The 17,253-nt window shown below is 42.2% G+C and overlaps 2 protein-coding genes across 5 annotated transcripts in view; both read left to right on the top strand.

The window, feature by feature from the left end:
* Positions 1–3,643, top strand: part of PLEKHA4 (pleckstrin homology domain containing A4) — a 56,385-nt gene extending 52,742 nt beyond the window's left edge. For all 4 annotated transcript variants that reach the window (XM_088142727.1, XM_088142729.1, XM_088142728.1 and 1 more), the window contains exon 22: positions 714–3,643. In XM_088142727.1, the coding sequence (XP_087998853.1) occupies positions 714–1,312 (599 nt within the window). In that variant the 3' untranslated portion in view covers positions 1,313–3,643. The remainder of the gene's footprint in view (positions 1–713) is intronic.
* A 3,803-nt stretch (positions 3,644–7,446) lies between these two features.
* Positions 7,447–17,014, top strand: HSD17B14 (hydroxysteroid 17-beta dehydrogenase 14). Its single transcript, XM_007442918.4, has 9 exons — positions 7,447–7,555; positions 9,214–9,258; positions 10,669–10,769; positions 12,063–12,129; positions 12,840–12,931; positions 13,210–13,314; positions 13,887–13,954; positions 15,679–15,775; positions 16,647–17,014. Exons 1-9 carry the CDS (start codon positions 7,468–7,470, stop codon positions 16,809–16,811), a joined length of 828 nt encoding a protein of 275 aa, XP_007442980.1. The 5' UTR covers positions 7,447–7,467; the 3' UTR covers positions 16,812–17,014.
* The last annotated feature ends 239 nt before the right edge of the window (positions 17,015–17,253 follow it).

The following is a 17,253-nucleotide window of genomic DNA, read 5'->3' as shown; positions in this document are numbered from 1 at the left end:
TTCTGCTTTTTCGTCACGTATTCTTGCTCTCTCCTGTATGACTAATATATGTCTTCAGGACATTTTTAATTAAAGCTATTTGCTGAACTTTAAAAATAAAACCAGAAGTAGCCTCCCACCAATTCTCTGATACCGGCAGTGAGATAATATCGCTGGATTTTTCTTTTTGTACTTCTTTTACCAGTGGAAAAATCTAACACCATGAACTTAGCATATCTGAGAGCTTTTAAAGCTCCTGTTTCTGCAACACCTCTTCGCAGTTTCATTCGCAGGGGCCCGCTAAGTTTCTGTGCAGTGTTGTTAGAAATGTAAAAATAGGGTTTGTGGCTGCCTCCTGGCTCTCATACAGAGTCAGGAGAGTTGGCTTTGGTGCTTGTGGGCCTTGCAGTTAAGGCCTTACTAACTGCCAGAAGATGTGAATGAGGCAATGTTGTAGCCCACAGTACTGGGCTGAGGGCTTCTCATCTGCAGCGTGCCTCAGTATAGTATCTAATCTAACCAACTGCCCTGGAATTCTCTGGTGGTTCCCCATCCACGTACTAACCAGAGCTGATTCTGCTTAGCTTCCAACATCAGCCAAGATTGGCTAATGCTGCCCCCCTACTGAAATTATTGACCATCTTATATGTCAGATGATTATGACTATTGTCCATATAACTTAGAACTTAGTAGATCAAGGTCTCCTAATGTTTTTAATGTCCTTTTCTCCCCAGGAAGGTCCAGCTCTCGCTCCTCCCTAGATGATTTGCTTGCCTCACAAGATGGCTTGAACCATCACCATTGTCCTGGGAATGGCACCTCCCTAAAGCCAGACTCTAGTAATATAACAGCTGAACATGATCAAACAATTGCTCAGAATCCAAGCTGCAGCACTAACTCTGAAGTTGCAAATCAGGTGCTAGCTTCATCCCAAGCAACCAATCCAGCGTTGAGTGCTTCAGAAGCTTCTGATTGGTCCTTGCCTTGTCCTTGCAAGGAAAGTTGGTTGTCATCCAATGTGAAGACTCCACAATCAACATCACACCTGTGTGACTCAGCCAGAGAGGAGCCAGTCCTATTTAGCTGCCCTCACTGGGAGGAACCTTCGCCTCAGCCAGCCAATTGGAACTCATGTGTTTGCAGAACAGCCAATTGGGTTTTGCCTCCTTTATGGGACTTGGAGATGTGGGCATCTGATCAAAAGCTAGTAGGCAATCCAAGCCTACACAATGGTAGCTGTGTCAATTGGAGAGCTGAGCCTCATCATGTAGCAGCATATTTTGGAGAAATGGCACAGCCTGTCAAGGTTACCTTGATAAAATCAAGTTTTTAACTCATGTGGGTAGAGGATGAAGAGAAGTCCTGCAGCATGGTAACAGAATAGGGACAAGCCCCTAGAGATGGTTGCCTCAGAATGAGAGCTCCAAACTCTAGAAATAATCAAAGCAAGAGTGGTTAAAACCTTGGCCTATAAGGTCAGAAATGCCATGATATTTTCTTGCATGTGAACATCCCCAACAAAGGACATGCATTTCCAGACCAACTTTTCCCAGTCACTGTCTCATTAACTCATCCCAGTCTAGAAGTGTGCTTTATCATGAAAAATGCTTTTTAGTTTTCATTGCTGCTGCATTCCCAGACATCCTCAGAAATAAATCATGATGACCTTAGTCTATAGATTCACATACTGGACTGGGAAATGGGAACCCCATTTCAAATCCCGTATTCATGAAATTTAATAGTTATGGCACAGAATGCTCTTATTCCTTGATTTTTAGGTGGACACAATCCACCTAGATTGCCCAAGGAGATGGCAGTAGGAAGTGTTTTCCCTAAAAAAAAGAAAAGCTAAGGCATTCATGTACAGATGCTTGTTTATAGTGGGAAGCTCCTTAAAAATAAGGTTACCATGCTTAAAGATGCACAAATCTTTGATGAGAAATGTAGACATTAATGGACATTCCTGCCTATTCGTCTCTGTAGATACTCATTCATATCCACCTAAACCATTCTGAAGACATTCTGTACATCCTAGCTGGGTGATACTGACATTTTCTGCAAATTCATATTTGCTTATAACCTTGCAGAAATTATTGGCTTCAAAGAGACAGTTTATCATTCCAGCTTGCAAGCACCTGTGTTCCAGTGCTGTTGTCATTTTTTGAGACATCATTCAACTCCCAGGTTGCAGATTAAAAAAAAAAAAAAAAGCTTTCTTAATCAGCATGGAAGATATTTGAGCAGCATATCCCTGGGAGTGAATGTAGGAACACAGATGTTTCTTCAGCATTTGCTTGTGTATGACTGCTGATACCCTTTTCATAGTTTGGTTTGTTACAGTTGTCTTTTGGGTTGTAAATGGTTATCTTTTTTTTTTTTTTTTACTGTAAATAGGGATGGGCTTTCAGACATAAGGATTATTTTCTTGGAATGTCCTATCAAAATGCAAGCTCTACTTCTAGATGACTTAGGAAGCAGCTGTGCTTGCATAAGAAGAAGAAAACATTGCAGAGCAAGGAAACTGCCACTAAGATGGGTGAACAGGAGTTGTATCTACAGTTGGGAAGAGAAAGAGTATACCGTAAATAGTTTGATGGTGGGAGAATGATTGGGCCATGGCTGCGTTGAAAAAACATTTGGATCTGTCCAAGCAAGCAGAAGGCATGCTTTTCATGAAAGTTGGTGCCTCTTAAAACAAAGCCAATGGTTTATTTTGTGAAGGCAACCAAAAACTAGCTGACTTGTTCCCAGTACAAACAGTTGGTGGTCTGCTCAGGAACACATCCCATAGAATTGACTGGAATGGACATGTCATTTTGCCTAGAGCTGCAGTAAACAGGTAGGGAAGTGGGTAATAGAATGAACAGGTTAAGTTGATGGGAAGGGTGGGAAGTGAGAATACGTTTAATGGAAATAGAGTGGTCTCAGAAAAAAAATGATGGGGAAGAAGAGCTAGCTGGAAAAGTTGAGGAAGAAAAAGATGATGAGGGACTGTTGGCATAATAGACATTTTCCTGGTGTCTAAAATGTAGGAGCCTAAATAAGGGATTTGCTTGCTTGGAAGCTACCTGGAGAACTAAACGGGATGATCATATTGTAGTTGCAGTGGGCCCATTACTACCTAGCTGTTCCATCCTAAGCCTGTGATATCCGGGCTACAACATCTGGGCAACCAGTAGATATTAGCAAAGAGAAGCAGAAAACCTCGTTCTTGTCGGCCAGCTTGTGTTTGACTGGATTTATGCAGCCAGATACGGTAGGCCTACTTGGCCACAGCACCAACGTGGCTGATGCAAGCTCTCAATTAGCTAAGAAATCTGTCCTTGTTTATAGATTCTTGCACAGAGACTTTGCCAAGAGTTTAGCAAACAGCACCCAAACCTCTGGACTGTGAAATAATAATAGTAAAAAAAAAAAATCCTGGAGCACAAAAGCTCAGGAGTCTTCTGAGCAAAGCAGTCAAGGATTCCTGTTGTAACAGCTCCTTGCTCTGTTGAAGCGTCTGCCTTTCCATGCAGAGCTATAATTCCCTATTAAGAATAAGAATGTTTCTACTGTATTTAAGGGGAATGTGTCAGCTGCTGCGGGAAGTTCCTCTCACATGTAAACACTAAGCCTTCCCATGTGTGACTTATTCCAACTTGTATACTCAATAAAAGTTTAACATGATATATTTCTGAGCCTTTGCATATTTATTGAGTGGTGTTCTTGGATTAGGACTCGGGGAGAGGCGTCCACTCAGCAGCTGAGAAGGAAAGGTCTCAAAACCAGGATCACTCACTTGTTCCACATTCCAAATAAATAAAATTAGTAACTTCAATGCCTAGGAAGGGACTTCATGCCTACTTTCAAATCAGCTCGCTGCATCATTATTTCAGAACATTCACTGCTTTATGCTCCAAATATTTTGTGTTATCTGTTCTTTAAAAAGATTGCTTTAGCATGTAAAGTTTTTTTTTTAATGAACAAATGTGAGAAAAAGTGTCTCAGCATTACACATAACCGCTGCATCCAAGTAATAGTTAACTAAGATTATTTTTCACCCAATTTTCCTGCTATGTATATGTATACATTAACAAAAAGCAAAAGAAATAGGAATAACTGAATCTTGGGGGAATAGAATGTGTATTTGATTCATAGGAAATGCAGTAAAACAGAACCACATTTTGGCAAATTCATCCTATTCCCCTGAGTTTTGCGGCATGTGCCAATTTCTCAGAGCAGCATTCCAGCTAAACATTTTGTGTTTAGACAGTGATAATCCAAGAGCAGAGTTCCAAACCACAGGTATCTCCTTTTGTGACCTGGTTTGTGGATGAAACCCTGCTCTGAGAAAATTGCTCTGAGAATAGGATGAATTTGCCAAAATGTGCTTCTGCAATACTGAAACACACTTCACCAGGAACAAAAGACAATGTATCCTGTAGGCCAGTGTTTCTCAACCTTGGCTGCTTTAAGCTGTGTGGACTTCAACTCCCAGAATTCCCCAGCCAGCATGGCTGGCTAGGGAAATCTGGGAGTTGAAGTCCATACAGCTTAAAGTGGCCATGGTTGAGAGACACTGCTGTAGGCATTTGTCTGTGTCTAGAGTTCTGTGGAGCAATTCCTGTTAACTGAAAGGATAAAAAGAGGAATCACTAGAGAAAAGGATTAGGCAGACCCATTACGTTGCTATTTTTGATCAGTTGTATTAGATCTGTTCGGTTAAAAAGTAAAGTCTCAAGTTGGGCTTAACGTCTAGTGAATCTTAACAGCCATTTTGGTTCTCTTAACAAACATTACTACCTCACAACAGATCCCACACTATACCTTTCTACCATATTTGTTTAATTTTTTTCCATCTCCCCATCTTTAACAAACATTTGATCAGATTTCCACTTGATCTGTTTTTGCCATTTGTCTATAACTTGCAATCATTCACTTCATTTTCCCTGTCAATCACAACTATTTAGGTCTTGATAAATAATTTCCAGATCCATATTCCTAATTGCATCATACAGTCTACTATTTCTGCAAAGCAATGTGTGCCTACAAAAACATATTCACTATTCTTTGAACTTTCAGCCAATTCATTAGTTTACAGAGAACAAGACATTCTGTGAGAGATCTCAGGGTTCCTACTCATCTTTTTTGACAGCCTAAAGTCTTTCTAACAGTCCCGATTTTCAGTTTTCCAGCTGACCCTGTTTCTCCACACAGCTTCTTTATTTCCAGTTTCATGATCTCATCTTTGTCCATTGTACTACCTCCTGCAATTTTCCATTCATCCTCTAAAATATTTGCATTTCATTTAGTGGTGAAGGCCCCAGGCTAGAAACCAGGAGACTCTGCGTTCTGGTCCCATCTTAGGCATGAAAGGCGGCTGGGTGACTTTGGGCCAGTCCCCCTCTCTCAGCCCAATTCACCTCACAGGGTTGTTGTGGGGAAAATAGGAGGAGGAAGGAGCGTTAGGCATGTTCGCTGCCTTGAATTATTTATAAAAATAATAAAGGCACATCAAAAATCTAAAAAAACCTGCATTAATATTAATCAATGCACATGTAACGAAATTAGTGCATCTATAATCATAAGCAATAAAGAGAGATGACCATAAAAATGAGAACGAGTGGCAAGGCAAACAATAATCATTGTGAGTGATATCCCAGTTTACGGACTGCAGTTCAAGAATCCTACTTTTGCTGTGATTTCACTTCCGGGCTTCTCCCTACTGCTGAGCTGAATTGTTCTCCACCCCCCTGGAATCAACAGAAAACAATTCTCGCATGAAAGTTGCTGATCCATATCTGTTGCTTCTCTTCTCAATCGCGGCGGTAATCTCTTTTTCCTCCAGAATAATGGCTGCCCTTAGACCGGTGTTTCTCAACCTTAGCGACTTTAAGATGTGTGGACTTCAACTCCCAGAATTCCCCAGCCAGCCAAGGCTGGGAATTCTGGGAGCTGAAGTCCACACATCTTAAAGTCACTAAGGTTGAGAAACACTGCCTTAGACTGTGTTGAGATAAAATTATCCCAATTTCTGTGGATAAGTTCCAGGCTTAGTTTGAACCCAGCACATTCACAGTCAATTCCCATATCCAGATCAGAGCAAGTGCGTGGGCCACTCAGTCTAGCTAGCAAAGAGACGTAGCTTGATGTTTATTTATTGTACGCCCGCAAATGTCAAAACAATTAATTGGCAAAAATGAGACAAAAGGCAGGAATAAGCAAAGAGAGAGAAAAAGATAAACAAAAGGCAAACATTTATCCTGCCTGCCTGCCTGCCTGCCTGCCTGCCTGCCTGCCTGCCTGCCATCTCATCTCATCTCATCTCATCTCATCTCATCTCATCTCATCTCATCTCATCTCATCTCATCTCATCTCATCTCATCTCATCCCATCCCATCCCATCCCATCCCATCCCATCCCATCCCATCCCATCCCATCCCTCAGTAGACACAGAACTTTCCAGAGCCACTGGAAACGTACAGAGTCTCACAGGGAATGGCCTTTGATTATTTCAGCCTTCTATATACCCAATGGCAGCAGAATGGAGGTAGGACACCAGGTGATCCTTCCTCTGGTTGGGTGGAGAAGGATGATGCCTCCAACAGATTTAAGCCTGTTGCCCTCCTGGGCTGGGGATGAGACGAAGGCAAAGGGATATAGCAGGGGAAAAGGACGTTACACATCTGTTCCATGTGAGGAGCAAGCATTAAGAATTGTACAAAATCAAAGTGGGATATAAATCTAATAAATAATAATAAATTATCAGGACTGGTTCAAAAAGGCAATGGTGCGCTTCCTATTAAACCGCCACTACTCATGAAAAGTGGCAAAAAATCAGAAGGAGTCTAGTCGCATCTTTTCCACCAAATTTTATTATTTTATTAACATTCATTAGTTGGAAAAGATGCTGTCAGATTCCTTCTGACTTCTTGGCACCATAGACTATCATGGCCCTCCTCCTACAAGGTCTGGAACAGAAAGTGGCCGGGTTCTGGGCCACAGAGCAGCTATTAGAAGCTGCTGAATCTGAAACAATCTAGGCATGCTTGGTTTCTGTAAATGAGACTTTCATGCTGGACGTTTTATATTTAACTCTGCTTTGGTCTATGATTGAGGAGAGGAGAGGAGAGGAGAGGAGAGGAGAAGAGAAGAGAAGAGAAGAGAAGAGAAGAGAAGAGAAGAGAAGAGAAGAGAAGAGAAGAGAAGAGAAGAGAAGAGAAGAGAAGAGAAGAGAAGAGAAGAGAAGAGAAGAGAAGAGAAGAGAGGTTTCTGCAGTCCAATTCTCACTTACTGCTTCGGAGTAATCTCTTCCAAACGTGGGAGCGAATGATTATAAATTTACTTCCCTCATTAAAAACAGCAGAGAACAAAAAGACTCAACTTCCCAGCATGCCGCAGGAGAAGGAGCATGCGTAAGGGTTGAAATCACATGTCGCTGATACTTTGTGTCCAACCATTAGCAAAATCACTTGATAACTAGGAGCGATTTCGACCGCAGCTGGAATGGCAAGTGGGCAGCGGTACCCGGGCAGGGTCGTCATAGTAACGGGGGGTACCAGCGGCATTGGCGAAGGCATCGTGAGAGAATTTGGTGAGATTAGGGAGGGCGGGAGGTGGAGTGGGTGGTGGGGAGTGGGGAGAGGAGCAGGGAGGATTTACAAAGGGAAGTCTTCGGATCTTCAGTGCAGCGTCTGGCATGAAGCCTTGTCCTCCAGTGTTAGACTGGAGAGGGTCTAGACGAAATTTGAGGTGAAAGACGTGAGCTTGGTACGTGCTCAGAGGCATGATTGTCTGCGCTGCAAAGACCACTAGGTTCGAGAGAATCCCATTTATTGTCAGCAGGTGACTACAGGCCACCTGAACAGAGTTGCCATTCAGCTAGAGCAGTGTTTCTCAACCTTGGCGACTTCAAGATGTGTGGACTTCAACTCCCAGAATTCCCCAGCCAGCCAAGGCTGGGAATTCTGGGAGCTGAAGTCCACACATCTTGAAGTCGCCAAAGTTGAGAAACACTGAACTAGAGGTTTCTGCCATAATAAATTTCTTAGCCTTTAAGATGCTATAAAAGAAAAAGAAGGAGTCTTATTTTGGTTGAAATAAGGTTCCCTGTTGTAATCGGTGTTTTGGTGTGAATCCAACCAATCCAAATCAGAGGGTTTAGTATTTTGTGTGAACTGTGTGACTTTGGAATGTGTACCTTTCCTAAATATCAGGGTCTGACACTGAGTTCAGCCTTCTTAGCTTGAGCCCCTCTGTTCAAAGATTAACTAGTAGTACTGTGTTTCTCAACCTTGGCAACTTTAAGCTGCATGGACTTCAACTCCCAGAATTCCCCAGCTTGGAATTAATGATTACTGTATTGGTTTGGTTAACTTTAATCAAATGTATAAAGGGAAAGGTTCTCGAGTCAACCTTCGCTCCTGCTGACTAATGGACATTACTTGTAGTTTTCATGTTATCAACTCAGAAGTGGCTTGCCATGTCCTTCTGGGATGTTTTCCAATATCCTAGTCTAGCCCGAAGTCTTGGGATTCCCTAGTAATCTCCCTTCCAAATAATAATCAGACCTTACTCTGCTTATTTTTCAAGATCAGTGAGGGTCAGTTAGGTGCTGCCACTTACCTGGGAGGTAATGAAACATACGCCTTTTGAAACTATGGCCAGTTGATCCAGGCCGTATTGACTTAATGGACCAATAGTCTAACCTGTAATAGTTTCCCATGTTCATAAGCTGCTACTGGGTGAGAGCAACCAATACAGGTAGTCCTCGCTTAACAACCATTTGTTGGTGCTAAACAAAGGGACTTACAACCGGTCCTCGCACTTACAACCGTTGCAGCACCCCCGTGATCACGTGATCGCAATTTGGGCACTTGGCAACCAACTCACACAACCGTTGCAGTGTCCTGGGGTCACATGATTGTCATTTGCAACCCACCTAGCCAGCTTTTGGCAAGGAAAATCAATGGGGAACCACGTGATTTGGTTAACGACTGCATGATTCACTTAACTACCATGTGATTTGCTTAATGACCACTGTAAAAAAGGTTGTAAAATCGGGCATGACTCACTTAACAACTGCCCCACTTAACAACAAATTTTCTGGTCCCTATTGTGGTTGTTAAACAAGGACTATCTGTATTATAACTTGCTATGTCACTTTCCTCTATTCCTAATCAATTGATGTTGTGAACTAAGCCACTGGGGTTTTTCTTGAACATATTCTACCCTGTTTCCTTTCCTCTCCAGTTCATCATGGAGCCAAAGTGGTCTTCTGTGCACCAGCATCAGAAGGTGAGACTTAGAAGCTCTGTCACTATCCTTGCTTTCTACTTGATGATTTATAGTCCTGCTCTCAACTTAGCTAATCAGGTTGACTGACTAAAAGGAAAATGCAGGTTTGGATAGTAGGAGGATACGAAATCTTTAAGGAAGAAGAAGAAAAAAAATGTGTAGATGAAAGAATGATGAACTCCATGCATCACGGATGAAGTGAGCTGTAGTTCATGGAAGCTTATGCTTAATAAGATCCATTAGCCTGAAAAGCTGCTGTCAGACTCTTTCTCATTTTTAGATGAAAGAAGATAAGTGTGTCTACTTCTTGGGCTCTGCTAGAAGTACAAATTCAACAGGTGTACCTTTGCAGAAAGATGGAAGACATGAGAAAAATCAACCTGTAGATTTTCTGCATCTGGCCAGAAAAATAAAGCACTCACCAAAACACTGGCATGCCCGCTTGCTACAAAAGCAATATAATATTTTTCTGAGGAGATGATTTTCATTTAGGAAAAAGGGATGTGTGATCCTTCCTAAGGAATAGCAAAGGATATAATCATGACCTTTGTAACTGAGCAGCAGTTTAATCCTGCATGATGCTGAATTGATCACACTGACCTATCGTCAAAGGCTCACTAATATAACTTTGGCTTAGGTTCTGACTACATATTTAATTTTATTATTGAATTAAACCATTTCTGGATTTGAACAATACATTGATATTGATAAAAAAGAGGGAAAGAGATATCTGCACTTAGCACTAACTGTTGGCGTTAGTTCTCAGCCCTCCTTTATCTCTTGCTGTAGTTTGAACTCCTTCCTTCCTTAAGTAGGCAATTAGCCGTGGCAGCCTAATTGGCCTTTCTAACTCCATAATGCTGTGCTAGTCCTAATAGTAGGTAGAACTGTTTGGCTGTGAATTTTCCAGGATTAAAACAACAGCAGAAATTATGCTTACCGGTCTGGTGAGGTGTCTTGTCAGTGGTGTGAACTTAGGGGTAAATTGTCATTAAAATGGACAAGCCTTAGCACAATGGGTTGTGTCTGAGAATGCCATTCATGAGTAGATCCTGGGGCAATGTAGCAATACCAGCAGCTCCCATTTTTATTTATTTATTCAGATTTGTTGTAGCCACCCAACTCCAATGGACTCTGTTGTTTTTATAACTAGAAGTGTTCCTACTGTATTCTAAAAGCAGATTTTTTTTTATGGAAGTTACGGGGCCACATGTTTTCAAATCCTGGTATGAAAACTGTTTCAGGGGTTGGTGGAAATCAGTTTCTCAGGTGTGAGTGACCTCCCTTGGACTATGGCTGGAACTAGAGAGGCAGATAAAGACACCAGGTATAAAGAACTTGGAGAAAATGGCTACTCTTCCCTTGCATTTCCCTATTGGAACACCGAGCCCACTTTGCATCTCTTTGCAGGGGAAAGAGGAAAAGTTCTTGAGAGGGAACTTGCAGAAGGTGGGGGACCTGGAGAAGGTCACTTTGTGTTCTGTGATGTCCTCTGTGAAGGAGACATGAAGGTAGGCTGGAACTGAGAGAAGCAAGTGGCTGTTTTTCAGAGGAGCGTCTATACCATCTCTGAAATTGGCTTTTCCCTTGCTAAACCCAAACTGTTATCTGTTTTCTAACCTTCCTTACCTTGTGCATTTTTCTTCCTGGATGGCCTTCTTTCCTATATCCAGAGCTTATGCTTTTCTTGAACTTCTGCATTTCTCCTCTTACTTCTGCAGTGGAACTTCTCAGATTGAAGTCCAACGCTTCTGGTTCATACTGTCAAAGCATTCCACCCCAACCTCCCCAACGCACCCAGATCCTTCAGTGCAGCATTTGTTTCTGATACAATGCTGAGTTGAAAGAAGTTGAAAGGTAACTGCTAGATTCACACATTGCACTAAAACTTCATGTGACTAATTTGGTTTTGATTTAGCGTGAAATGCAAACTCAGCCATTGTGGTTTGTAAACTGTGGCTTCTGGCTTAGTATTCTGAGCAAATCAGACTTTTCTACCTTGTTCAACAAATTGTAGTTAAAAGAAACTATGACTTTGTGCAGTGGGTAAACCTAGCACAGGAGCAGCTCAAAGGGCCATGTGTATCTACTGTCTACACCAGTGTTTCTCAACCTCAGCAGTTTTAAGAGGTATGGACTTCAACTCCCAGAATTCCCTAGCCAGCATGCTGGCTGGGGCATTCTGGGAGTTGAAGTCCAGACCTCTTAAAGTTGCTGAGGTTGAGAAACACTGATCTATACTATCCTGATTCTTGGGTAAATGTATAGAACTAGTGGTTACCAGTAGCTCTGAAGTTACAATAGCAACTCCCTGCCTATAAAGAGCTTTGGGGACAACACTCCTCTGAGTAATAGTTATGGAGGAATAAGTAACATGCCAAACCTTTCCCCATTCTCACTAATTGTATATCCCTACCTTACTTTTCTTTAATCTTTACTTTGTGCAAATACATTTATGTGATACCTACCTAGCTACTTATCTATCTACCTACCTATCAATATCATCTACAGGATTCCCACATGGTTCCCATCCAAATACTAACCAGACTCATACCCACTTAGCTTCAGGAAGATGGTTGTATCACAGGTTCTCAGGCCACATCCTTGGAGAATTGCCTTTGATCTACCTTCCATTATTACTCCTATAGTAACCTGCAACAGTCCACATTTCTCATACTGATAACAAAAGCTTATGCTCAGGCTTGGATGTTCAAGAAGTTCCTAAAGAACCAGATAATGTGATTCTCCTCTTGATCTCCTTCCACATCCCTGAAATCTCTTTCTACCCTGTACTTTCTCTACAGAGGTTGGTGTCGCTGACTATAGAACAGTACGGACAGCTAGATTGCCTAGTGAACAACGCTGGTGGGCGTGAGTCATTTCCAAAATGATTGGGTCTGTCTAGCTAACCATCTAAAATGCTGCTACTCGTCCCAGTAATACTGACAATATTGTTTATTTTAATGGCTTTGTCAATTGTTTCTAACTTGTTTGAGGGTGCTTTATCAGTGATACTGAGTTCCTGACATTGAGTCCTTGCAGACCTCTGTGTGTTAGATTACAACTTTCATCACCCCTTCAGCCACAGATGGTGGAAACTGAAATCTGGCATATCTTGAAAAAATGGGTTTGTCTGCTCGTTTGCTGTATCTATATCCTGCCTTTTCTCTGAGAGCTTAAGCCACAATATGTGAAAGTTTCCTCTAATTTTATCCCCATAGCAACCCTGAGAGATAGTTGGATTGACAGAGAGCATAACTAGTATAAAGTTACCCAGTCAGCTGTGGTCAATAGGAGATTTGAATGTAGATCTCCCCAGTCCCAGTCCTACACCTTGGAGAAACAAGGAAGAGAACCAGTATGGATAACACTACAAAGTTGATTAAGCATGACTTTTATTTGGTACACAAATTGATCTAGGTCAGTGTTGTCCAAACTTGGCCACTTTAAGATGAGTGGACTTCAACTCCCAGAATTCCCCAGCCAGCCATGCTAGAAAAGCAAAATACATCCACCAGCGGGCAGGAAGGCAGTCTGTATAGATCCATGCAAAATCCTTTTGCTTTTTCTCTGCCAAACAGATCCTCCTGATCAAAGAATTGATGATGTGTCTGCACAAGAGTTCCGCAGTCTCATGGACCTCAACGTTGTGAGCTGTTTCTTAATGGCTAAGGTAGCATTTCAGACATATATACTTCTGTATATGCATACAGGAGCCACAGATGCATATAAGGTTGCTTTTTACCACACTGGTATTGTCTACATCTCCTTTCTCACCCTGAAGTTATAGATCAAGGATTGATGCAGAGTTTTGAGGAGCTAGCAATACAGACCTCCCTCCCTCCCTGCCTAGATACCTACCTACATTCTCCATGATGAGGAAATGGGCAAGTGAAAGGGGCAGGAAGCTCTACTCTCTTTCACCATGTCTCTTCATTTTGCTGTTAACAGTTTGCACTGCCCCATCTCCGGAAAACAAAAGGAAACATCGTTAACGTTGCAAGTATCGTTGGCCACTTTGGACAAAAGTTAGCTGTTCCGTATGTGGCAACCAAGGTAATCCAGAGCAAAAGGTCCTGGTCTCATAGGTCCATCCTTCCATTCTGCCCCCATGTAGAGCGGCCAAGTCATACCATCTCAGCCAGTGAAAATACATGTGCTCATTCCTCTGTATCGAGCAGCTCCCAAGAGTTGTACGCAGCAGCTAGGTTTATTTTTCTGATTTGGTCATCTTGTTTAAACTGCCAGAAGCACCTTCGGTGGGGTGGGGTGGAGGAGCTTTTTTGTCCTATAGTTTAAATTGCCTTAGAATTCAAACAGCTACTGCAAATTCATTTTAAGAAGCAGAGCCCCTTAATTAGCTAAAGGGCTCTTATTTTCAGCTTACCAGCAAATGAGTGTTAAATTGGTGAGGGTTTCCTGAAACTATTTAAAGATCATTACTAGTGTCACCAAGAAAAAGTATAAACTTTTCTATCAGATCCTGCTTCTGTGGAGCTTGCACCGCAGGGGGAAGCAAAGCATGGCGATCATTATAATGATATGAAAAGCTGGCCTGATAGGAGAGAAGTTGTAGCTTGATCAAGCTGCTGATTCTTTAATAACTTCTTAATGCCTTCAATTTGCAGGGTGCTGTGGTTGCAATGACTAAAGCTATGGCTATAGATGAGAGCCAATATGGCGTTAGAGTCAACAGGTAATATGGTTGCTGTCAATTGTTCGTGCACATGGCCTTTGGAGAATGTCTTGTGATAAACATCCTGGTTGAATTTTAGTTCCAGAGTTCAACAAATGATTTCCCCCCCCAGAACAGCATTAGAGTAGGGTAATTTAGGGGGGGGGATGGGCAGTCTGCAGCCCTCTGGTCACATGCAGCCCTTGCTGATTTTGTGCAGCTCTTAGCATCAGACGTTTGGCAGAATATATCCCTTTGTCAGCAGTGTTTGGGAAAGGAGAAATAAGAGGCAGAAAGAAAGAGGATGTGGAAAGGAAAGAAAATGGTTGATCCACCCACTAACTGGAATGCAGCTCTCCACAGATTACTCCAAGGGGATGCAGCCTTTTCCAGAAAAAAGGCAGCTGTCCCCTACTTTAGTCATCTATGTCTGGTCAAGGTTGTATTCACACATAGGTCTGGAAATGCCATTGAATTCAGGGACTAAATAGAAAAGCAATATAGAATGGAGATCAATAGCTCCATTCAGGCATAGGCTCCCTGGTCCCATCCATACTGTCCAGATCTGCTTCATTTCTGACTTTTTACACATTTAGCACAGAAGTCTGAAGAGGATGTTTTCAGTTGTCTGTAAGTGGGCTTGGAATGATCACTGTGATATCCAGGAATGGGCAACTTTCATTGGGTACAATTTCTGGGTATGGAGCAGCTCATAAGAATGTTTTCCCTAAATCAAGCATAGTCAGAGAAGTTGGGACCTGAGCTGGCTTGGGTGTTTCTGTTTCCAGCTTCCTGCGTTCTACTGCGTCCCCATGTTTTGCCTGGAGATGACTGACTGACTGATAGATAGATCCTGTTTTAAACAATGGAACAAAATCTTCCTTGATTCCTAGAGATATATCCTTTTCTGGGAAGATTACAGAAGTGGTTTGCTAGTTCCTTTTTCTAGAATGTATTTCTTTTTACTACCCCAATCTAGCTTACAGGCTGAGAGCCAGTTTGGTCTAGTGGTTAAGGCATCAGGCTAGAAAGTGGGAGAATGTGAGTTCTGGTCCCACCTTAGGCATGAAAGCCGGCTGGGTGACTTTGGGCCAGTCCCTTTCTCTCAGCCCATGATGTCAGGCTTGGGCGACGAGACGGCAGTCAATTCCTGTCACAACCAATGGATCAATATTTGGTTGATCCAAGAAAAGCGGACCCTTCAACCTGCAGGAAAAACACTAGGAAGAAAAAAAAATCTAGCTTACAGGAATGTCCTGGTTGTCTCCCCTCCAAGGACTAACTAAATACCAATTTAGCTTTTCACATCAGCCAAGATATCCGATCCAGTGGGGCACAGCTAAGCTACTTGAGGGTAAATCAGCAGAATTTGCTTCCAAATAAATATGCACAGAATTCTCATGATATCTTATAATTCTAATGTAAGATTTACAATACTGTGTGATACTTGGCAGACCCATGATATTCCTCTTAATTATTTTTGATTTTTTGAAAAGTGTTTTAAATTATTTTCAGAATTTGCACATGGCACTTTTGGAGGTGATAGATGCCCTGACACCCATAGGTGGTGTGTTGCCAACCTCTGAGCTAGCATATTTAAGGCAGTTTTGATTTAATTTAATGAGGTTACATTTGTAAAAATAAAAATACAGAATGGCGAAGCACTTTTACATAAAAGTGGATCAATTTGCTTGATCTTCCACTATGTTTTCCCCATCAACCATCTTTAACTATTGGAATTCTAGCATCTCACCCAGCAATATTTGGACTCCTGGATGGGAAAAGCTTGCAAGCCAGGCAGCCAATTCAGAGGCAATGATCAAGGAAGGCAAAGATGCTCAGGCAAGTGCATTGTGGGAAAATGGGACTGTAAGGTTGGACAGTACAGATCTACACATAAGATAATAGTACAGAGGTCCATGTATAAACATTGTGGAAATACAACCAAAGCTCTTGCAGCAAGAACAGCAAGATTCTTGCAGTGTGCACATTAAGGATTCCTGCATACATCTAGCTATTTAGCTGTTGCTTTCATTATCATGGAGAAGCTCTGTGAGACTCTCTGGTTCTTCCTTAGCCTGGCTTTTTAGCTCAGGGGCCCCAAACATTTTAGGCTGAGGAGCTAATTTTTTTGGGGGGGGCATGTTTGTAGCCATTTATCAAAAGCCAAATAAAAATACAAAACTATACTGTCATAGAGCAGTAAAACAACAGCTGTTCCACCTGCCTTCCTCCAACTTCTACAAAGGATGGAGAGGTAGGAAACAGAAACAAAAACCTGAACTTCGGCCTCCCTTTGTTTTTGGCTTTAATGGGCAAGGGACATGCTTCCAAACCAAATTACAGGCTGCAACCACACATCATTTTTATTTTTTAAACATTCTTGTGGTGCCTTGGTATGCTTGGAAATAAAGGTGACGCTGGAGGCTTTTCAGAGTGCCGGCTTGCAGTTTATGTACTTACTTTTAATTAAAAGAAAGACTCTAGTACTTATAAAGAGAAGCATATGTGGATATATTGGAGCCTGTGGACACCATGTCTGGGACCCCTGTTCGAGTTACTGAGCTATAATAAGCTCATCTTATAACCTTAAGAGCTGGAATCATGTTTCTTTTTAATCAGGAGCCCAGAATACATGTATCAGGGCAGTGTGTGCGCCTCCCTGAATACGGGGTCCTGATTTCCCTCTTTCCCTTCTCTATTGTGTGTGTAGCTTATGGGACGGATGGGGACTCCAGCAGAGTGTGCAAAAGCTGCCCTCTACCTTGCTTCTGATGCTACGTTTTGCACCGGGATCAACCTTTTCCTGAGTGGTGGAGCTGAACTTGGTTATGGGAGGAAGAGCCACCAAGACCCTAATTCTGATTTTGACAGCTAGCAAGAGCCTTCTGAGATGGGACAGTTTTGGCCAATTGCAAAGTGCAGTTGGGAGGAGTTCTGCTCTGTTTGCTTCATGAAATTGAATGGAGCAGTTACCCTGCTGCATTGGTTTGTTCTGGTAAAAATACTGTAATCATAAGAGCTTGGTGGCCCTTTGAAGCTTTAATAAATTCTGATCCACCACAGAAATGAAGAGGCTTTCTCTTTTTCTCGTTCCAGAAAGCTCTCTGCCTTGACTTTAGCAGTTGTGCGGTAGGCAACAATCATTCATTGGTGGAACGGCTGATCCTTGGCCAGGAAAGACCCGGCTTGCAGAAATCAGGAGGCCCACCCACTTTTCCTATTGATTGGCATGACGTAACCAGTAGGAAACCATAATGGCAAGAAACCAAAATATCTGCTTCCTGCTCACCAACTTTTCACTGCAGTTTGCAGCCGGT

This window comes from Python bivittatus, unplaced genomic scaffold, assembly GCF_059951505.1.
Source record: "Python bivittatus isolate LINGU-HERP-01145 unplaced genomic scaffold, Pbiv_v1 ctg000440_np1212, whole genome shotgun sequence".
Taxonomy (NCBI): Eukaryota; Metazoa; Chordata; class Lepidosauria; order Squamata; family Pythonidae; genus Python; species Python bivittatus.
The sequence above is the reverse complement of the archived record's forward strand: the minus strand, read 5'-3'. Positions and strand labels throughout refer to the sequence as shown.